Source organism: Caenorhabditis briggsae, assembly GCF_000004555.2.
Source record: "Caenorhabditis briggsae complete genome, chrX, whole genome shotgun sequence".
NCBI lineage: Eukaryota > Metazoa > Nematoda > Chromadorea > Rhabditida > Rhabditidae > Caenorhabditis > Caenorhabditis briggsae.
Genome location: NC_013491.2, coordinates 2,494,100 through 2,516,749, shown reverse-complemented (window position 1 = coordinate 2,516,749; position 22,650 = coordinate 2,494,100). Strand labels below are relative to the sequence as shown.

The 22,650-nt window shown below is 40.9% G+C and overlaps 2 protein-coding genes across 2 annotated transcripts; one reads left to right on the top strand and one right to left on the bottom strand.

Annotated features, from left to right (window-relative positions):
• Positions 1 to 335: 335 nt before the first annotated feature.
• On the top strand, positions 336 to 4,860 carry CBG16044 (the record flags this gene model as incomplete). Its single annotated transcript, XM_002643374.2, has 6 exons — positions 336 to 451; positions 3,326 to 3,457; positions 3,616 to 3,725; positions 3,789 to 3,849; positions 3,930 to 4,080; positions 4,660 to 4,860. The coding sequence occupies 6 exons, from the start codon at positions 336 to 338 to the stop codon at positions 4,858 to 4,860; spliced, it is 771 nt and encodes a 256-aa protein (XP_002643420.2).
• Cbr-him-4 lies at positions 4,509 to 21,146 on the bottom strand (the record flags this gene model as incomplete). The annotated part of the gene is made up of 29 exons (XM_002643375.1): positions 4,509 to 4,556; positions 5,038 to 5,150; positions 5,201 to 5,966; positions 6,273 to 6,516; positions 6,761 to 7,531; positions 7,777 to 7,978; positions 8,023 to 8,983; positions 9,029 to 9,118; positions 9,177 to 9,330; positions 9,414 to 9,615; positions 9,662 to 9,770; positions 9,816 to 9,931; positions 11,611 to 11,713; positions 11,759 to 11,943; positions 11,995 to 12,082; positions 12,140 to 12,229; positions 12,755 to 13,537; positions 13,586 to 13,708; positions 13,833 to 14,231; positions 14,280 to 14,503; positions 14,674 to 14,797; positions 15,152 to 15,966; positions 16,015 to 16,186; positions 16,232 to 16,619; positions 16,824 to 17,145; positions 17,194 to 17,299; positions 17,845 to 18,488; positions 19,849 to 19,953; positions 20,894 to 21,146. The coding sequence occupies 29 exons, from the start codon at positions 21,144 to 21,146 to the stop codon at positions 4,509 to 4,511; spliced, it is 8,700 nt and encodes a 2,899-aa protein (XP_002643421.1).
• Positions 21,147 to 22,650: the final 1,504 nt, after the last annotated feature.

Below are 22,650 nucleotides of genomic sequence, written 5' to 3'. Positions count from 1 at the left end.
GCTTCTCCTCTGTTTCGAGACCCTACACCCAACAGCACTCTCGCTTTCTCGTTCTATCTAGCCACTCCCTCACCACAGCATACACCCGTGCAGGAGGCTTCTCCAAGCCATCTCCAATTTTTTTCCCAGACCACCCCGCCCCAAGCCGCCGCTCCCTCCTCCCCCCATTCGTTTCCCATGCTCGTGTCGTGCCCTATCTGCACCGCTAATCACGTCTTTCTAACTTGATTCTCGCTCTAATTAACCAACATTTTCGCCGAAATTTTCTTCTGGCGGCCCCATCCAGTATGATGATACGATGGAAGCGGAATCAAAGTGTGTTTTGTTGTCTTCTGATGGCATCCATCTTGGCAGTATGTACTGGAGCCGAACACGAACATCGGACACACATGTGCTCAACGGAAGGAAACATCTGCTCAGAGAACGCGGCTACCGTATGCCGGAACAACACGTAAGCCCATTTTCAAACTCATATAATGTCTTTTTTAATGGGGTCCTCGCACTCCCCGCCCAGTTAAAAAAGACTTAATGGTGCCGAGTTCGAAACATTCTCTCTTTTTGCACTTTACTCTTCTAACATCAATGAATACATGAAGTCGAAATGCACTTGGTGATATATACGTATAGTTTGTATGTATAAGAATTTTGTCTAGAGAGCACAAAAAGGGTGTGAATAAGCAAGAGCAAGTAAAATCCAATCTATTCTATTCAAGGGGTGAAAAAGAAAGGGGAAAAGGGGAGGAGAACTCATAAAATCAGAGACCATGACTTTCAGTTTTTGATCCTTTTTTGATCCCTTTTTGGGGATAGTTTACTTTTTTGAAATGTCTTTTTTCCAAATTTCAAACATTCTTTTTCCAAGTAAAGTTTAAACAAAAAATGGCTCTAGGAGCAAAAAAGTTAGGAATTCCAAAAAAGAGGAATTCTGACCACTGATTTCATTGGTTCTGCCCTTTTCTTCTATTGTGGACAAGTTCTTGTCCTAAGCAAAAAGAAGAGATTGATAGATCCTAACACTTGTCACTTGCCTTGTCAACTTGTGGTATATACATATATTTTTTCTTTCTCTAATGGCGATTTTTGGGACTTGCAATCCCATTGAAAAAGGTTTCGAGAATCTCCATTGTCCCTATTCTTCTCTATTCAACGGCGGCGATTTAGGCAACACTTTAAAAAGAAGCAGTGAAGAAAAAAAGTAGTGAAGTGCAATTGGCGCTCTTTTCTTTTTTTTTTCTTCGCCTTTCCCACAGCTTCCGCCGCAATTAGCTTCAGCAATAGGGCTTTTTAGAGAGCAAAAAATACGTTTTCTTATAACTTAACCGTTCCACGCTTGAGGAGAAGAAGAAGATACCTTGAATAGCTAAGTAAGGCGGCGGGGTTGTCAGAAAAGGAAAAAAAAAACTTTTTCACCCGAGCCAACCCCGTCTGACACGAGTTAATGTGCTCAGAATTTAACGCTTGGATAAAGATGCGGTCTTGAAAGGGGTTAGATAGCAAGGGGGGGGGGGGGGGGACACCCATAAAACATTAATGGCGAATTTGGAATATATTTTTTCTTAGGAGCCGAAAAAAGCCAAAAAAAAATGCTACAAGTGTTCGTGACACATTTAGCTAGCTCTCTCTCAACAAGCCTCCTCATTCACAAATCGTACAAAAAAGGAAAAAAAACCACTCTTCTGTCCAGAAGCCTCTCTCCCAAGGGCATATCAAACTCCCTCCGATCATGAATGATAATTCTTCTTCTTCTTTCTTTTCGCTTTCTAGACACACTTCTTTAAAGGGGTCCCGTTTTTGCACACTCTCAGCTTTCCACTATATACGCTCACTTACCATGTGAGCCCAAAAACGAAGGAAGAAAAGAAGGAGGGTAACCTTAAAGAGAATATATCCCTTGGGAACGTTTTTGGGGCTTTTTCAAAACTCTCGTCGATGGGTCCTGAAAGAAGGCAAATCACCATTTCTAGGATTGTAGCCCGCATGACAACGCAACAGGTGTTATTGATACTACACATAGAAAATTGTGGGCACACAAGGGTCCGAAGCCAATGACACATGACAGCATAGGGGGGCGATATATAACTTCAATTAATCTTTGGCGAGACATGGAACAGCAAAAAAAACATGTGTTCCAATTTGATGGAGAATATCTGTTTTCTACAGTAATCCCATTCAGAGGAAAAACCCCCTTTATATTAAAAATTCTGTATATTTTGGATTTGGTTCACTGAGCATGAGAGGTCGTCATTTTAATTGGCAGTCACCTCTCTCCCCTCTTGCTCGTCCCATCCATTAATCGCATTTTAAACTCAAATGAATTTATTTGCCCGGCTCACTCACCCATGGCCACCCCCCCCCCCCCCATTTTGCCTTTTTTCTCTGCTTTTATTTTTGCCGTTTTTCTCCATTCATCACAAGACAAATGAGGACCCGAGAGAAAAAGAAATGGGAACGAAAGTTATAGTAAAAATAGAAGAAGGGAGGGGGGGGGGGGGGGGTCGAGGAATAACCTGGAATTGGTTTTTTTCGTTGACTCTAGATGGCTGGAATCGGAAATTAGATTGAAAAAAATAAAAGTAAGAAAACAAAAACACCTGTCACTTTGCTACACTTAATGCCAAGCCCAAGAAAGGATACAGTATCTAGGGATGTTTTTTTTGGAATGTCGAAAATGTCGATTTTGAAAAATTCGATGTTTTGGGATATTCCGATTTTATAAACTCTGGAATTTCGGAATCTCAAAATATTCGGATTTAGAAAACTCTGAAGTATTCCGTTCTTAAAAAAATTGGAATTTCAGAATCTCGGAATATTCCGATTTTGGAAATTTGGGAATGTAGAGATGTTGAATATTCTGATTTTGAAAAGTTTGGAATTTTGGAATTTCGGAATATTCCAATTTTGGAAAGAAAGATTTCCGATCAGAAGTTTGTCCCGATTACTTCGGAACTTTCGTAGATTTCCAAAGTCCGAACATCCCTGTACTGTACCTGGATTACAAGAATTATAAAAAAATCCAAAATTCCAAGAATTGCCTCCATTTGTATTCATGCATCAATCTTCTTAATGAGAAGTTTTCTAATCAAACTGAGCCCTTCCCTTTTTCTTTATATAATGAAATTGGAATTGGCTTTCTCTCAGTGTGGAAGAAAAGAGATATGTGTGCTATTTCCACATTATAAAATGCCACTGTGACTTATCCTTCCTGCCTCTTCTCCATTACACCAAGGGGCTTGAGAAGAAGGACTATGCAAATTTTGCTATGGGTGCTTTGCACTTTTGGCGCGGAGAGAAAATGGAAATGAGATTACCAGCTGACTTTTTCTAGATGCGTCTCGGCGTGTTCACTTCGAGGGATGCAGGAGTGCGAGTGCGACGCCGAGGAGGACAACTATTGCTATTTGTGCTGCGGAAACTCGGAACATCAGTGTATGGCGGCCCATCATCATAATATACTACGGTTAGTCAGGTGACACTCAGTTTGCCAAGTTTTCAAGGAGTTCCCACGAGTATCACATAACGACTTCTGTCACTATAGTATTCCTTTCTCTCTAGAAAAATAAAGAAAAACTTTGTTATTTATGTATAAGCAAACATAAAAATCCCTTTCTCTTGCAGACCAAACGGTGAACGATGGGAGCGAGAAGCGTGCTCCAGATGTCGAATGCATGGCGCCGAGCTGGAAGGTCTGCCGTGCGATGATACCGACTCGGCGAGACTTTGCATTGGTAGGAATCAATGATCGTCATCATTTATACTAACACCTATCTCTCTCATTCCGAATTTTTCAGGAGGCCGCTGTTCAAACTCCGTGTGTCATACTAAATCATCAGGTTCCGTGTGTGATCGAAAGTACGTTTCTCTTATCTTTCTGTTGCATTTTTAATGATCGAAAATGAGACGAATCGAAAATCAACTATGATTATTTTCAGAATGGAAAAATTATGCGTCGATAACACTTGTGAGAACCCATGTGCTCGATATGCACCACATTTAATGGTATGCGATTGTCCATCGATAGATCAGGATACAGGATTTGCGTCAGAAGATCGATGTCAACTATGTTGTTATGATTTTAATTTGGTTGGTTTTTCTCGGGCCTCAGAAAAGTAATTATTTGAATTAGATAGATCTGAAATGTAACTAGAATCTAGAATCGATCTATTCCAAAATCATGAGCACTTACAGTAACAAAATCGGGTTTTTAAGTTCATTTTGCCCACTTTCAGGAGTCCGGAGCTCGGCTTTCAAGTTTCCGATCACTTTGAAAGTTTCGAAAATTGTAAAACAGACATAGATTAAAAACTGTGCATTTACAAAATTTTTCGAAAACTCCCATCTTTCCTGCTAGTGCCGATTTCTGAAAGACACCAGTTTTTGGCCCGTTATTTTACTGAAATTCTGAAAAAAAAAAACAAGTTTCTTTCAAACATCGGCCAATGGCTGGAAAAATAGAAATTTTGAAAAAATTCTGTGAATGCCAAGTTTTCGACCTAGGTATGTTTTATTCTTTACAAAGTTTTCAAACTGGTCAGAAACTTCAAAGCCAAGCCAGGCTCCTGAAAAACGCTGAAATGGCGGAAATCAATAGAAAATTTTTTTTTGTATTTTATTGATTTTATAACTGTATAAAAACCAAAAAAAAAAGTTTCAATATTCCAGAAACCAACAAATCGACGATGCCAAAATGCCTATCGAAAATACAAAATCATGGATATGTTCCAAAAACCAATCTGGCGTGTCGGTCTAGAATGTGCCGGTGGAAAAGTATGCAACAAGTACGGCGTCTGTTCATCATCCCATCTCTCTTTCCTGCTCCCATTCTTTTTTGTAATTATTGTCTCACTCATCTCACTGTGTTAATTCTTGATTCACACCCCTTTCCCCTTTTTCCTTTCCTCCACTTCTACCGGTTCGATTATGCAAAATTACGTGGCCTTTTCTGTTCCCGTCTCTCTTTTTCTCAAAAAATTTAGCTATTCCCGTCATAGATAATCTGTGATAACTCTCGACACATGTTCAACTGCCACCACAACTCACTTTCATCCAGATAATTGTTGGAATAGGTGTTCCGATGGCCGAACAATCGATAGACAACGTTTTTCCATACACAATCGGGTAGAGCTCTTGTTTATCATTGAACGATGGTGGTTCTATAAACAAATTTTTTGTATTGTCTGATTTCAAAAAAAAAAGATATTACCAATAACACTGATTTTGAAGTACTTCGTTGTTCTTCCTGCATCGTTGACAACTGTACAGAAATAAACTCCTTCGTCATCCAGTTGAATATTGGTCACATTCATTGTCTTATCTGTTGCCGCGTACTTGGTGTCAGATGCATCAACCTCTTCATCTTTAGCAGACCATTTGACAAATGTGATCGGTGTGCTAGACTTGGCATGGCACGTCAGGAATACCGAATCTCCAACCTTGGCAACAATCACTTCTTCTTGAGTGTCAAAGTTTGGTGGGGCTGTGTATCTGACATAGAAGTCCTTTGTAGCTTCTCCAACGACATTTTCCGCCTTGCAAGTGTAGGTTCCAGCATGAGACTCTGTCAAATACTTCAATCGAAGCGTTTCTCCATTTGCATTGAACTCATGGTTCTCGTCATTCTCGACTGGCTCATCATTGAAGAGCCAAGTGACCTTTGGATGCGGAGATCCCGAAACCACACAGTTGATTTCCAAGACTCCATTAGAGACCATTGTGAGAATTGTGTTAGAAGAGAGCTCGTCACTGATGGATGGTGGGAGATTGACGGTGAAATCAAAGACCTTTCTAGCCTCTCCAGCTGGATTTCTCATAATGCATGTGTATCTTCCAGAGTCCGACTTCTTTGGAGAGAGGAAACTGAGCTTCTTTCCAGATGATGGAATTTGAATGAAGCTGTCTCCACGGAGAGTTTGCTGGTTGATTGTGAGACCGTCCTTCTGCCATTCCACGTCTCCATTAGTGCTGTTGCTCTGGAAATGAAAAAAAAATTAGAAAAAATTACTTCAAAATTTTTACATTTCTCTGATTCTCTAATTTTGAAATTTTGAAATCTCAGCATTTCAGGAGCCTACAATTCTAATGTTTTGGATTTTCCGAACCTGAGAATCTCCAAATAAGCCTGAGTTGCCATTTTTGAAGACCTTCAAATTGTGAAGTCCAAAATGTTTTTAAAATTTCACGAATGTTATGTCACTGAATGCAGATTTTATGCCTCTAAATTTGATTTACCCAAATTTAGAAACCCCAGATTTTTTTTCTCGAAACTTTCCCCTTACTTCACAAAGCAGATCCTTCGGGAATCCTTCAATTATACTGATTGTCTCTTTTGGTTCTCCATCAATAACTGGCGGAATCACAACATCCAGCGTGTTCTCCAAATCATCAGATCCCACTGAATTCGTTGCAATACAAGTATATCTTCCTTGATCCCCTCCTTCGACATCACTGATTTGCAACAGTTTTCCAGAATCCAAGTAAACGTATCGGTCGTTTGGCTCAATGGCTCTACCGTCTTTGAGCCTGGAATTCCAATTTTGAGTTGTATTGTTTTTTTTTCCGTTTGCTTGTTTTTCTTCTTTCTTTTTAATCAAAATTCTATTCATTCTTCTATTCTCCCTCTTCTTTCTTTTTTTCCTATTTTCAATTCTCTTTTAGGTAATTTGTTTTTGTTCGGGAAGGATTTCAATAGGAAGGGCTGAAGCTAAACCAAATAAATTACCAATTCCACTCTTTCCCCTTCCTTGGCTTTTCCCTCACAACTCACCATGTAATCGTAGGGATCGGACTACCCTTGGCTGGGCAAGACAATATTGTGTGGCGTCCAGCGTTGACGGAAATGCGACGAACAATGTTTGGCTCATCGAACGATGGAGCCACCAGCATGCTCACTTTGAAATCTCTCTTATCACTTCCAGCAGGATTCGTGGCGATACAGGTATACTTGCTGGAGTCGGTATCTCGGAGTTTGAACAGATAGAGCTTCTGTCCATTGGCACTTGTCTTCACGAATTTGTCAGATTCCAGAGGCTTTCCAGCTTTGAGCCAGATGATTTTGGCTTGTGGCTTTGCGTAAACCGGACAGGAAATTACAACTCGTTCATCCTTCTGAGATTCATATTCTGATGGGATTCCATCCTTCTCAATCTTGGGAATCGTCTGCACAGAAACAATCACATCTTGCTCATCACTACCAGCAACATTGTCAGCTTCACAAGTGTATCTTCCAGCGTCTTCCTCCATGACTCTAGAGATTTTGAGCACGTTTCCACTGAGCTCACCGTTTGGAATAATGTTCTGGATGTTGTCCGCGTGGATGACATCTCCATCCTTGAACCAGCTAATTGCTGGGTCTGGTTTTCCGGTTGCTGGGCAGGAGAGTGTGAGGCTTCCACTTTCAGTAACAGTCTTGTTGAGATCTTTGTCGAGAATGAGGATCTTTGGTGGGACGTGAACGTTGACCTTGAAATCAAAGTTGTTCTCTCCAGCGTCGTTCTTGACACGGCAACTGTACGCTCCATCGTCAGCTTCAGTAGCACTGAAAAAAAGGGAATTGGATTGGATTGGACCCTGACATGGAATGATTCCCAAGTGTTGCCCTCGAAAAAAATTGAGACGTGCATGGTTAGAAAGAGCGTAAAAAGTTATCCAAGAATTCGAGAGGAATAGTTGGCCAAAATGGTCAAAAATCAACTTGAAATATGTTTCTAACTATCTTATCTTATCTTATTGACCAATACTGTACGTTTTTCTGCTATTTCAAAAAATCCATCAAAAACTCACTTATGAATTGCAATACGACGATCGTTCGAAACATGACTGATTCTAGGCCCGACTTCGTTGAAATCAATAACTCGTCCGTCAAACGTCCAAATGATTTTGCCCTTGTAGTTCTTGTCATCCTCAATTGGACACTTCAATGTGGCGGTGTTACCCTTGATCACATCAATATTATTCTTGATTCCCTTTTGGATCATCGGACGAGCTGTAATTCATTCTTTAAAAATAAACTCCTAAAATTTGACTCACTGATAATATCAACATCAAAACTGATCTCCGCGCTTCCCACGTTGTTCTTCGCCATACAGATGTACGATCCTTTGTGAGCGATTTCAGCATGCACAATCTTGAATTGCTGTCCTTCGGAAAGCACTTGCACAGATTTCAAATCTCCCAATGGCTTTCCATCCTTAGTCCAGGTGACCACTGGTGTTGGATTTCCAGTTACCTCACAAGGAAGCACCAAAGAGTTATTCTCAATCACTGTGTAGATTCCTCCTTCATTCACAATTGTTGGTGGTACATGAACTGCCAAATTGAAGTTCTTGGTTGCCACGCCAGCGTCGTTGGTGACGGTACACGCGTATTCTCCAATATCCTCGGTTTTAGCCGAAACAATGTGCAAGAATCGGCCACCAGCCAACAGTTGGATGCCATCGGTGTCGACCAGCATTGGTTTTCCACGGACTGTCCAAGTGATAGCAATTCCTAACGCGTCATCTGTGTCACATTCCAAAGTAGCTGATCTTGAAAGGTCTACTGTTACGTTTACATCAGTGACTCCAGAATCGAATCTTGGGCGAGTTCTGACATTGACATTGATGGTCTTCACAGCTTGACCGACATCGTTAGTAGCGTAGCACTTATAAACTCCAGTATGCCTCTTATCGGCTTCCTGGATAACAACGGTGTGATTGTTATTCACCGTCTTTGCGTCTTTCGGAAGTTGACCCTGATTGAAATCCCACCTTGCCATTGGTTGTGGATTTCCTTCTGCATTACATTGCATGATAACTTCCTCTCCCTCGTTTGGTTCCAAGGTTACTAGCACGTGTTTGATCTTTGGTGGAACTAGAACTTTGACTCCGAACTCTTTGGACACCTGACCAGCAGTATTGTTGGCAACGCAAGTGTAGACATCTTCATGATTACGATTAGCGTTGAGAATTGAGAGTCTGGTGTTGTCAAGGGTGAAGATGGCATCTTTTTCCTGGGATATGATTTTTTTTAAATGGGGTTAGTGTGAAATACTTACTGTTAGCTTGTTTCCTTGTCTCATCCAAGTAATTTCAAAGTCTCCAAGAGACACAGGGCAGTCCAGGGTGATGGTGTCAGATTCCCGGAACTGAAATTATTAATATTAAAAAATAAAAAACATTTAAAGATCTAACAGTTCGACTCACCGTAGTACTGCTCTCTCCACCATCCTTGAATGTTGGCGCGGCAATGTTCTGAACGTAGAAGTCACGAGAAATGGCTCCCGCTTTATTCTCAGCCGAGCATGTAATTTGTACGGATTTCGTGTTGAGAGTCTCAATTCTCAAGTGACTTTCATCCCTGAAAGCTCTTATAATTCTAATTGTCTTCGCATTACAACAAAGATTCAATTAAAAGATAAAGTTATTACTACAATTACTCACAACAACAAATTCTTATCTACATCCTCTCCATCAATCTTCCAGGTAATGATTGGTTGTGGATTTCCAGTTGCCAGACATGCCAGAATCACTGGATTGGAGCCGATGAGTTTACGGTTAGTCTCCACTTCTCCTTCAACAAAGACTGGTGGTTCCAGAACTTTGAGGGTGATGACCTTCTCGGCTTTTCCGGCGGAATTGGTGACTAAAAATTACAAATTCGGCTTGAAATTCAAAACACAGTTTTTTACCTCTACAAATATACTTTCCACTATTCTCTGGCTTGGCATTGGTGATGTACATTCGGTGTCCGTCACTTGGGATTTGGGCATTCTTGGGACGCTCGTTTTCAATTTCGTTCTAGAACAAAACAATTTGTTAACTTTCCAGTTCAGAAAGACTTACGATAGACCAAACAAAAGTAGTCTTATCATCAGATTCGGTCAACAGCTCGCAAGATAGAGAGATGTCTTTATCAATCAGAACTTCAAGCTCCTCGTCATCACCAACGATTGGGATAGCTGAAAAAGAAAATGTATCAGTGTTTTGGGAGATTAGAATCAAGAAAATTCAATATTTCTCAACTTTGATCTTCTTTCCTTTCGTAGAAAAATCATTTCAGGAAGACATCTTGAGAAATCTAACATTGGGCTAGTACATCTAGCTTTTCATAGAAATAAATATTTTTTTTTGGAGAAACGAAAAAGGTCTGCTGAAATCGTTTGCATATGATTTGATGTGTCTAGAAATGTTGTCAACAAGAATAAATAATTTTGAAGTTGTGCAAAATATGCAAAAATATTGATTCTGTCAGTTTTTTGAAATTATATGTATCTCACAGGCGGCGCTAATGTCGATTTATAAGACACGCCCCAAAGATAAGATCATATGTAGTGAAATTGATTTTTGGTGAGTTAAGTAGGGACTTTCTGAAACCAATTCAATTTTTTGGCATTCAAATGATCGGTAGAATCTCTAGAATCTGTATTTTTGTCAAAAAAAAAAACAAATTTAATGGCCGGAACGGCCCTGAAAGTCTGAAACAATACGTTTTTCCTGTGCAGCTTCTCAAATCTATGCAAACGGTGGCTCCCAGATTTTCAGATGCCAGTTTTACGTTCAAATTTGTAGTTTGGTGGTCCACAGGGGGAGAATTTAACTCTTGTTATGAAATTTTCACTTTCAGAAAATGCAATATTTTGTTTAGTGCTTATCCTCGATATATATTTTTACATTTTCTGGGTACAACGCTTCCTCAAAGAAAATGTCTTAATAAAAATACGTGTTTCGTGCTCAGTCTCCATTCAAATCTGTAACCACATTCTGAAAAATAGAGAGCATTCTGAAAAAAAACAAAAATAAACTAGTGCATGTTTATTGAAAAGCAGGGGAAGAGCATGTGGTATGCGAGAGGGAAAAAGTTTTCGAAACAAAGTGAAACTAAGCAACTAGCAACATCGGGAAATAAAAAGAAACACGTTACAAAAAAAAAGGACCCTGGTGTCAGAAGAGGATACAACTAAAAACTTAATTTACCGGAAATTGCAATCGTCGTATGGCATCGGGCGTTTAAATGAGGAGAGGGTGATGAAAATAGGTCTATACAAAGGAAAAGACTGGTACTAGAACACACATGCACACTCACAATAATCATGCAGATACAAAAAGTAGTATTACATAAAAGTTTTGTTTCTATTACTAATAGAAGAAGGTGTATCTAGATTATTAGTCTTATAGACCAGCTCTCTGGGAGAGTTATTATAGAAAAAATAGCATGCTAGGCAAAACAATCACTGAGCAATGATTGCAATCTTGCGCGGCTCCCACCACTTCTTTCTCATTTTATTTTTCGACAACTTGGCCGGCAAACGAGGCGGTGCTGTAATAACATCTTCGAGAGTGATGTTGATGTCGTGAGGTGCAAATCGATTCGCGGATCCGTTATCTAACACAGGTGCACTGGGTGAGAGGAACGAATAAACATTGATAAACGGTTTAAAGGGCTGCTCATCAAAGTGTATGGCCACTTGATGCGGTTTATAATACTTCGCCGGTTTCTTTATCGCCCCTTTTCTTGGAGCCAACTTTTTGGGCTCAGAGTTAGAGAGTTTGAACGGAGTCAGAACACGTTTACGAGGAGAAGCGTTGTACACAGAGTTTTGATAATGATAAACTGAATTTGAAAAAATCGATAATATACCCAAAACTGATAGCTCCACATCCACGTCAAGAGTGCTTCCCTTGCTTTGAGCGATACAATGGTACTTGCCCTCGTTTTTGATGCCGACACTATCGAAATGCAGCTAGAATGAAAAATAAATTGAGATTTCCTAGAACATAATTCTCACCGTAAGACTATCATCTGACAATCTCGCTCCTTTGTACTCTCCTCCTGCTCTCAACAAGGTTCCATCGACGACCCAATCAACCTTTGGAGTTGGATATCCGGAAACTGGGCATCCAAGTGTCACTTCCTCTCCTTCCTTGGCAAATACCTTCTTCTTGTATTGAGATTCATCGAGACTGAGTGGGACTGGAAATGAAAAGTAATCAGTTTTGACAAAAACAAAGGGAATATTCTCACCGATAACCTCCACCTGGAATGATTTGCTTCCCTCGCCAGCCGCATTTCGTGCAACACACTTGTACACTCCGGAGTCAGCGATTTTTGCCTGGAATCAAATTTTATTATTTCTTAGGATAATCTTTTATTCAAAGAAGGTCAGTACCTTGAAAACATGGAGTTTGCGTTTGTCATCCGAGAGCTTCCAGGTAGCGTCGTTATCAATGAGAGGCTTATCGTTGAGATACCAAGAGATCTAAAAGTGGACATTAGCAAGCAAGTACAGTAGAATTATAATTCGGAGGATACAACAATTCAGGGTGTATGAAGCAATTGAGGGGTACAAAGTCCACAATTGGGGGGATACAAAATTTAAAATTTCCGGGTGTATCCCGAATTGGAGATTTTGTACCCCTGAATTACTTTGTACCTCAATGACTCCAATAGTTTTGTAACCTTCAAATAATTTGCCGGCACAGTACTGGTCAACAAGATATATAAAAACCTATTTTTGAGTTGATTTTCAGCTATTCTGACGTTTTTCAGAAATCTGGAGCTCGTCTGCCACGTTTTCAATAACATTGGAAATTTCGGAGCGTTTTAAACAGATAGACATTTTTTCAAAAATTTGGTGAATGCAAACTTTTCAAACTAGGTTTGTTTTAGACCCTCCCAAATTTTCCAAATTATCGGAAACTTGAAAGCCGTGCTTCAGAAAACGGTCAGAATGGCCACAAATCCGCTGAAAAAAAAGCTTTAACCCATCAAAAACTTAACTAACCTGTGGAAGAGGAATACTGAAGACGGGGCAGTACAACGAGAATGGATTTGACTCCTTGACGGACTCCTGTGTCACCACATCCTGATCCTTGATATCCGGAGAAGCAATTACAGTGACTTGCAGATTTGCCTCAGCAACACCAGCTGGATTTGTCGCCTTACAAGTGTAAATAGTGGCATCCTCGACAGTGGCGCTGTGAATAACCAAAGTTCCATCAGATTCCACATCGTATCCTTTGGTATCTGTTCCGATTGCAATTCCTCTTCTGGACCAGGTCACCGTAGCTGGTGGCGAAGCTTCCACGTAGCACTTCAGTTCTACACGGTCGCCTACCACAGCAGTATTGTTGATCTGAGTGGAGGGAGAGATAACTGGTGGCTCCTGGACATCTACATTGGTGGTCATCTCACTCTTTCCGGCTTGATTCTGCACCACACAGTTGTAGTTTCCAATATCGTCTCTGGTAGCTTCATAGATACGAAGGGTTCCAAGGTTATCCACTGAGAACTTGGCACCATCAAGATTAAGCTCGATACCATCCTTATTCCATGTTCTGATCACTTCTGGAACACCAGTTGCACGGCAAGGAATCTCAATGGTGAATCCTTTAACGACATCGACAAAGCCAGGAACTTCAGAAATGATTTTCGGCTTCTCATAAACCGTGAGAGTGTAGGAAAGTGAATCTTCTCCAGCCAAATTGGACACTTGGCACGAAAATACTCCAGTGTTTTCCAACTTGACATTTTGAAGAACTAGTGCACCATCTTCACGGATTGTGTGCTGAAAAAGAACAGATTAAAAATAGTTCTAGGAAAAAATTGAACATACTGGAATCAACTGCGAGTCAATCTTCTCTCCTTCATATGTCCAAACTCTGACAGGTGGCGGAAGTGCTTGAGCCGGACATTCCAGAACGATTGTCTCGTTTTGAAGCGCGGTCTTTTCTTGGTTCTGAAACAAAAAACAATGGTGTTTGGTTATTCGAACTAGTGAGTTTTCCGCAAAGCTCCGAAAAACTCTGTGGAGCTCTGCGAGCTACTGGGCCCTAAATATTAAACCAAGGCAAAATTCGTACCTCTGCACTGATAGTTGGTGTTGTGTGAATGGTCAGGGTTACTTCGCGGGTATCATTTCCAGCGGCATTTTGAGCATGACAAGTGAAAGTTCCTCGATGCTCTTCTTTGACTCTTTCAATGGTAAGAGACCCATCCTCATTGACAACTCCATCCTCGAATGGTTTGCCATCCAAAAGCCAAGTGATCTTTGGTGGTGGATCTCCATACACATCACAAGGGATGATAATCTGATCATCGACCACCATGTTGAACGAAGTTTGTCCTGGAGAGATGGCAGGGATGCTAAGGATTCTGACTGTTGTCTTTTGCTCATTTTCTCCGGCACTATTGACAGCGGTACAGGTGTAGACTCCATTGTGTGATTTGTCAGCTTTCTTGACTACAAGAGTATTGTCAGCCTAAAAATGTAAGCTATTTAGGGGACTTTAAGAATGGCTAGATCCTACCAGAATTGCGAAATCTTTGCTGTTCGGCACAATACGTCTTCCATCCAAATACCAAGTGATCGCTGGTGGTGGCGTACCGGACACAGCGCATGGAATCGCGAATTGTCCACCATCGAGCACGTCATGAGTACTGTTCACAGTTGCCACTTGATTCAGCTCGAATCCAGATACATCGGGTTTGACGACGTTGCCGCCCTCCATTGTGTACACGAACTCTGGCTTCTCTGAACGCAAAAACGCCACATCATCATGCATCAAAAGACAAAATGAGAAAAAAAGTTGGGTAGATAAGAAAAGTCAACTGGTTGAAAGAATAGGAGTAGAAGAACTCATTCAACGTATGTGTGTATGTATCTTTTTCTCACCCATGCATCATGCGGAGGCTTTCACTTACTGATGAGTTGAACGTTGACAATGATTGTGCTGTTTCCGGCTGGGGAGGAGGCGACACACGTGTACTTTCCTTCGTCACTGGCTTTTCCGCCTTTAAGACGAAGTAGAGAGCCGCCACCGATGATCTGGAAAAATTTTAAGCATTATTCCAACTTTATCAAATGATCTATGGGGTTTCTTTTGATTGTTTAGAGAACAGTATGACAGTTTTTATGTATTTGGGTAACTGGAATTGTTTAAAGAAGCTAGGTCCGGGCAAAACCATTTGATGTCCTGTAGACATAGACAGAATACAACTCTCCAAATTTCATTTTGTAGTACACGTTGAGTTCTATCTGATTCAGTTGGTCAAAAAACATCGATTCTGAAAGGAACTAAGACAGGGCCCGCGAAGGCCCGGCAAAGGCCCGAATTACAAGTATGATTCTATTGGATTTTCTAAAATAACTTTAGAAGATTTTGGTTTTCATATCACTCACCTGCACCGATTCACTTTCTTGCACTGGTCGATTATCCTTCATCCATGTAATTGTTGGCTTGGGAGTTCCCAGAACCACCACACAGGAAAGTGTCAAGTCTTGTCCCTCAATCAACTGCTCCTCTGGAGGAACGTGTCCCAAAATTGGAGCCACCAGTCCTGTGACCATCAATGTTGTAGTCTGAGACTGCTGTCCGTAGGTGTTCTTAGCGACACAAGTGAATTGTCCTTGATCCTCAATCTGGGCATCGTTGATTTGCAAGTTTCCATCTGGTAGTTGAGTATATCTTAAGTTTTTCTCAGAGATTATTGGAATTCCTCCCTTCTGCCACTCGATTTCTGGAGTTGGAATTCCCACGGCAAAGCATTGAAGGGTTACAGATCTCTCGATGTTCACACGAACAGTATGAGGTGATTCAATGATGGTTGGGACTCGTCCGACAGACAGGTTCGCCACCTGAACATCCTTTCCAGCAATATTCTCTCCAACACAAGAGTATGCTCCAGCATCCTCATCCTTGGCGCCCATAATATGCAGTTGTCCCTCGTTGACCTTGATGAAGTCGTCGGTCTTGATAAGATCCTTTCCATTCTTGAACCATCTGATTTTAGGAACTGGCTTTCCTCGGATGATCTTGCACTCGAACGAAACCCGATCTCCACGGCCAACCATCATCTTGTTCTGGATAATTTCAACTTTGGGAGTACTGGCAAGAATCACATCGACAGTGTCACTGGCAACTCCGGCTAGATTCATAGCCTTGCATTCATAGGTTCCTTCGTCATGGGCATTGGCGTCACGAAGAATGAGATATTCTACAAGAATTTAAATGAATTCGGACATTTCTAAAGAAAAGAACATACTTGCATCTGGCCCAAGCAATGCTCTGTAGTCAGTCATCATTCTTTGTCTTCCGCGATACCAATGAAGCTCAGGTTTGGGATCTCCATGTCCCTGGCAAGTGAGATTCACGTTGTCTCTGATGTTGTAGTAGATTTCCTTTGGAGAAACTCTGGCTACAGGCGGCTCCATGATCTGAAATTTTAATTTTAGAATTCGTTCGCCAACTACTGAACTCACCGTCAATTGCATTTTTTGGGTGCTCATTCCTCCGGCATTTCTAGCCATACACTCGTAGATTCCAGCATCCGCTCGAGTGACATGATGGATTTTTAAAGTTCCATTAATCGGGTTCTTCTCAGTGTTTGGTCCATTGAAAACAGTCGAGCCAAACCTGGTCCATCGGATTTCCACCTCTCCAGCCGATCTTGTGGGGCAATGCAAGAATGCGGATTCTCCGATCGGCACGGACACATTTCTGACTCCATAGATTTGCGGCGGCGATTCTCTCGTCTCCACACGAGTCTTGACACTGTAGTTTCCGTTGTTGGAGATGACGCGGCATTCGTATTCTCCAGCATCCTTCAAGGAAAGTTCAGGGATAGTCCAAACGGAGGTGTCAGTGTTGCTGGAAAAGGCAAAAAGATTATTCGCGCCAAAAAAATGCGACATGTGCGCAAAAGAGGTGCGAACACCACGACGCGCGTTTGCGGACGGACCACCCGCTGTGTGCGGATGAGCGCGTTTGGTTGTGTTCCTACTAGATACATAATATAAAGGAAAAGTTCGAAAAATCTAAGTTTTCTAAATTTTTCAATGCCCGTCAACTTACTGATAGAAAAGTGGTCCTCCAATAATCTCCTCTCCTGTCCGGACCCAATAGATGGTGTAAGGTGACGCACTCTCAACAGTGCACGACAGATTGAGATCTCTACCAACAAATTCCTGATGTATTGGAGACAAGAAAGCACGTGGTCCGCCGACAACAACACTTCCAATGGCAGTTGGCGCGATTCGGAGGAATTCAAAGTTGTCCTCGTCGTATCCTTGAACACGGACAAAGAACAAGCCTTTTGGTGGAATGAACGGACCAGCAAAGTAGATATGTGGGTTTGTTCGGTGAGGAGAAGCCGTGGATTTGTACAATGAGTGTCCTGGAATGATGAGGAATTGGGGGTTCGGGGGAAGATGAGGGAAATTACCATGATAGTCAACAAGATCGATCTCTCCGACTGTTCCTGGTGGTAGAAGTCCGGTCATGTTCACTAGGAGATACGAGTTTTGGTTTAAGATTGGTCTTGGACGAGCCTGAATGGAAAATTTTGAGTAAACAGGTCTGTATGGCCAAGATTTTTTTTGGAAATTGCTTAAAAAGTGTCATTTCGACTTTTTTCAAAATCATTAGAAATCGCGAAAAAACGCATTATTCAGAATCTTTGATAATTTTAGAAGTCCTTTTGACTTGGAAATGTGGTAACAAGTTGAAATTTTGTTTTTGCCGGTAAGTATACAGTGATGGACCGAAATTTTTTTTAAAGAATATTTTTGACTACTTTTTTTAGAAATTCTAAATTGTTATCCTATTTTTCTCTAATAAAAGTCCCAAACCGTAAACTTTGAGCTCATTTATCTCGATTTTTGTGAAAGATATCACATGTTTGTCAACTGATAAATTATTTGTCACAATATCGCCAATATTTTATCAGTTGACAACACTTTCATATCTCTCACCAGAATCAAGATAATTGAGCTCAAAGCTGACGCATTCAGATTCTATTTGAGGAACGGTATATTCCTTTGTAGAAACTCAAAAGATGATTTTTTTTTGTCCAATTCTGATAATAAATACGAACCAATTCAATACGATCTAACGGGCGAGAAGCGAATCCATATTTAAAGTCCACAGCGCCGTGTCCAAACACACGAATTGTATGTTTCAGTCTCGAGTTAGTGGTCACTGTCCACACTCCTGGAGTTGGGTCCTTCAGACGAATCAGCTTCACATTTTTCAAGTCAATTGTTCCTCCTTCTTTACTGTATTGTCTCTTATCAACAGTTCTTCCTTCTGGATCCTTCAATACAATATCCAAATTATCCGAGTCGTCCTTATCCCCAGAAAGTGAGATAGTGAGTTCCGATAGGTGCTTGTCAACTGGGATTTTTCTCGAAACGATTCCTCCTCTTTCACGTGCCTCGTACATCAAATGAACTTTTTTCTGTTTCACTGCATGTCTCACGTATTCCAAAACCGTGCTGACGTCACTCTTCTCTAAGTGGAACACCTGTCCAAATGATGCAGCGGCAATTTTCTCATATGTTCTGAATCCGGGGTGCGTGCGATTTCCACAGTCACCAGTCATCACAAAAACCACGGAACTTTGTTTTTCTTGAATTGTGTTGAGAACTTCATCTTCCAAATGGTAATCCTTGGAGCGAGCGTCAGTAAACACATAGATGAACGAGGATGGTAGAGAGATTTGAAGAGCTTTCAAGATTCCTAGAAAATAATTTAAATTTTTTTTTCTGCCCTAGTCTTGTAGGAATTCTTAAAAAGGGTATTGCGCAACTAATACCAAGAGAAACAGTTGTAAAATTAGCAAATATTATTGTTGCTGACGAAGGCTGCAGAGAAGGAAAAAGGATTTACAACCATGCTGTTTTCTTCCTACAAAGAAAACGTTCCCCCCTCTTTTCTGCCAATGTTATTTATTCGTTTTCTTCTTGTGGAACCTATAATCTCGAGTTTCGAAATAGTTACAAAGTTGTGTGGCAAATCGAATTCGAAACGATCGGTTACATCTGTGACTGTTCATGGTGTCATATTTCAATGAGGCGGGGGGATTCCGGACGGATTCATTTCCGTCTTCCATCAGTAATAACTACAATATGTGAAGATGCGAGAGTGAAAATAGTACAGAAAGTAGGAAGCTTGTGAGAAAAGTGTGGTCTAGGAGTTCGCGAGTTCAAAACATGAATTAGAGAAAGATTTGCCATGTGGTTTTGATTTTGTGTGGAGGTGGTGGTGGCAGGATTTGGGGTAAAATTGAGATTTGGGAAAAGTGAATGAAAATCAAGAATTGGAACCACATGAAGAAGATGAGGTGCAGAATGTTGAAACGAAAAATAATAGTGGCCGAAAATACGTCAAATTAAAACTTAGATGTTCCCTTGTTCAGATGTTCAAAAGTTTGTTCAGATTTTGAAAGTTGAAAGTTGATACAAAATCCAGATAAAGAATTACCGTATTTTCTCTGATAAAAGCCCACCCAAGCCAATAACTTCGAGCTTCATTCAATTTCTGTGAACGATATGAAAAATTTGCCATCGAATAAAATATTGTTAATTTTATGATGAACAATTTACCAGTTGACCAAATTTTCATATTGTTCGAAGGAACCTAGATAATTGAGCTCAAAGTGTAGGCAATGGATGGGACCTGGAGCTTGTAGAACTTGGAGCTCTCCTCAAATGAGCATCTTCCGTGCTAAGAACGAAAATTGACCCCCTGTTGCACTGTGACACCTTCTCCTTCAACACATACTAGTACTTTTTTCTCTCTCCTTTTCCGGGATCCAATGAAAAATAGCTTCTCTTTTAAAAAAAGTATGCTCAACTAGCAATTAACACTTTCCATTCACTTGCCTCACTCCAATCCCGCTGACTCAACACCATCTATTTTTCTAAGAAAGAAACCGTTTGTAAGGGCGGACAGGCTAGTGTCGTGGCCCATTGCGTCAGCGTTTACATATTCGGAGAGGAAGCAATTGCGCGAAACGCGCCAGTTTTCACACTTTTGGTAACATTTAAGAAAGGATCTTCTAAGAAAACAACAGGAACCGAGGAAGAAAGTGGCCTACCCGTTAACGTCTTCTCCGGACAATCTCCTCCTCCATGCACGTAGACTTTGCTGAGCTGTCGCATGAAGTACGTCGAGTCGGTTGTGTTGATGATCTCTCCCAAATCTAAAAAATGTTCATATAACAAATGTTCACCAACAGTAAGATATACAAAAATGTATTTTTTTTTTCAGAGAATTTTCGGCTATTTTGACCATTTTTAGAAGTCTGTAGCTCGGCTGTCAAGTGTCCGATCATTTTGAAAATTTTGGAGGTTATGAAACAGACCTAAATTGAACATTTGGCGTTTACAGAATTTTTCGAAAATTCCTAGTTTTTCAGCTATTTGCCCATTTCTGAAGGACAACCTTTCTGCCTGTTATTATACTAAAAACTAGAAAAAATTGGTGTTTTTCAGATATCGGTGAACAACTGAAAAACTAAGCATTTAAAATTCTGTAAGTAAAAAGTTATAGAAAACTTGACAACCGAATTCCAGGATTCTAAAAATGGCCAAAATGGCCATTAATCAACTGAAAAATACATTTTTCTATGTCTCATTAACCAGTACTGTAGGTTTTCCGCCATCACTTTTTCTAGATGTTCCTCGAGCCCCCATAAATCTTGCTGTGGTGTTATAAAGCCATCGGGGTCAAACTCCGATCAGGGCGCTGCTCCTCTTGGCTTGTTGTAACATCGGAGGTGTCACCTTTTTTTTATTTAACTAGCTGATAAACTGCCCGTGCACAGTTGTTCTGAGACCCGGGCCAATATTTCAACCAAGGAGAATTGATGGGTTTTTGTGTCTCTACTGTTCCTCATCTCTAATTCCTCATTTTTTGTCCCCTAAAAAAAATTTTCCAATATCAAAACTCAATGTGATTTCGATATCCCCCCACACGTTTCAAAATGATACGGGAGGTGCAAGATTAATGACATCCCATGAATCACATGAGAGGATGTGTAAAATTTTCTTATTTTTTTCGATGGTGGATCCATAGAAACAAACAAGACCCCAATACTGAAAAAAACAACCCCCAAAAAGAAGTAGTGAAAAGCTACTCACATGGATCGTGGAACGGAACCATAATGTAGTTGTAGATCAGCTTCTCTCTTTGGGCCATCACGGTTTTAAAAATCTTTGCGGCTCCTTCCCGGACCTGTACCAAATCATCGAACATTGATCCAGTGATATCGAAGACAAAGGCAAGTGAGGATTTTCCAGTCGGGTCGTTTTTGTCATCAGTGTTGGATAAGCATAGTTTGGTCATAAGCAGCAGGCCTATGACCCATAAGAGCCAGCAAGGACTCCGTCCCATTGTGGCTGATTTTCCAGTGATGTCTTTTGTTTGGATAAGTTTTGATGGCGATCTGAATTCCGAATTACAGTACCAGATGAAAGGGAAAAGTCAAGAGGAAAAAATGAGGGGAAGTTGGAAACGTTCAAATGTAACTGAAGTCTCGCGAATGTCTACACGAAAAAAAGTGGGCGGGGCCGAGGGTTGTGCTTTGTATGCCCGTGGAGGAGGTGTGGCTAATCGAAGGGCGCCCTGTCTGCGTGTGGAGCAATGAGAGTGGAAAGCAAAAAATTTGAAAGCGAGGCCAGGAAGCGTTTGATTCGAAGAGATATCAGATGATAACAAGCTCGAGAGAGAGAGAGAGACAGGAGTTGCAAATTGAAAGAGAGATAAGAGAAGAAAACCGAACTCATTAATTACCATTCCCTCACCCATCCCTTTCACACTTTTCTCGCTCTCGGATATAAATCTACTTTTTGCTGTTGTGTCGTGGCGGGCTCCCCTCCCTTGGATGATTCATTGGACTACGTCTTCGTTTCGGGAAAAAAGTACTTGATGATAGAGGAAAAATTTGTAGGAGCATTGGGATAGTGTGAACTACATTTTCTACAAAAGAGAAATGATGAATGGAGCTAAGAACTTTCTCGGTAGAGCGAGAAAGAACAAAGTCCACAGCTGGTTGAATAAAGCAGATAAAAAACGAGAGTGAAAAGAGGGAAAGTACCAGTACGAGCCAGCTGTAACCCATGATCGGTGATGACCCTCAAAATGGGATTTACGAAATTTTATCTCATAAAATTAGAGAGCACTAATGTGAATAGTGCCTGGTACCGAGCTACAGATGGGTTTTTTGTTTACGGTTCTGATCAGGAAGCATTTTTGAAAATGAAAAACATTTCAAAGTAAACAGCAACAAATCTGATACTGGTCATCCTCATCGGGATAAAGATAAAATTACCCGGGATGAAAAGTTAGATATGAAAGTGGAGGAGAAGGGGAAACTTGAGAAGGTGGGGGGGGGGGGAGGGAAGTTGAAGAAGAATAAGAAGAAGAAGCGGAAGCAACACATCCGACCGTTTCGTCGTTAGTTCGAAAAGCTTCACAAGAGCATTTACGACCACTTACCGACAATCATCATTTCGGCAGTTCGCGTCAATTAGCCCCGCAGGATTTATTGGATTTCTCAGGATTGTTCTAGAGCTTTTACAAATATTTGAAGTAAAGAACTTGAAGGAATTGATGGGTTTTAGAGAAAATGTCTCACAGATCCGATGTGGAGAGCTACGGTAGTCTGAACTGTGACAGTTTGGAGGAATTTCTAAATGTAAGACTCAGAACTTGATCTGAACATCCTGGGCACTTACTCGAGTTTTTCAGAATGTCTGGATATGTGTTTCACTTACTCTGAAAACAATATTGTCCGTAAAACTTGTATCAGAAGGGCCGATCCTTCTATTGATCCCAGGTAACTACGGAGGGACCTTCTATTACAGTTGCCTTATAATTAGAGGGGCCCTTCTATTTC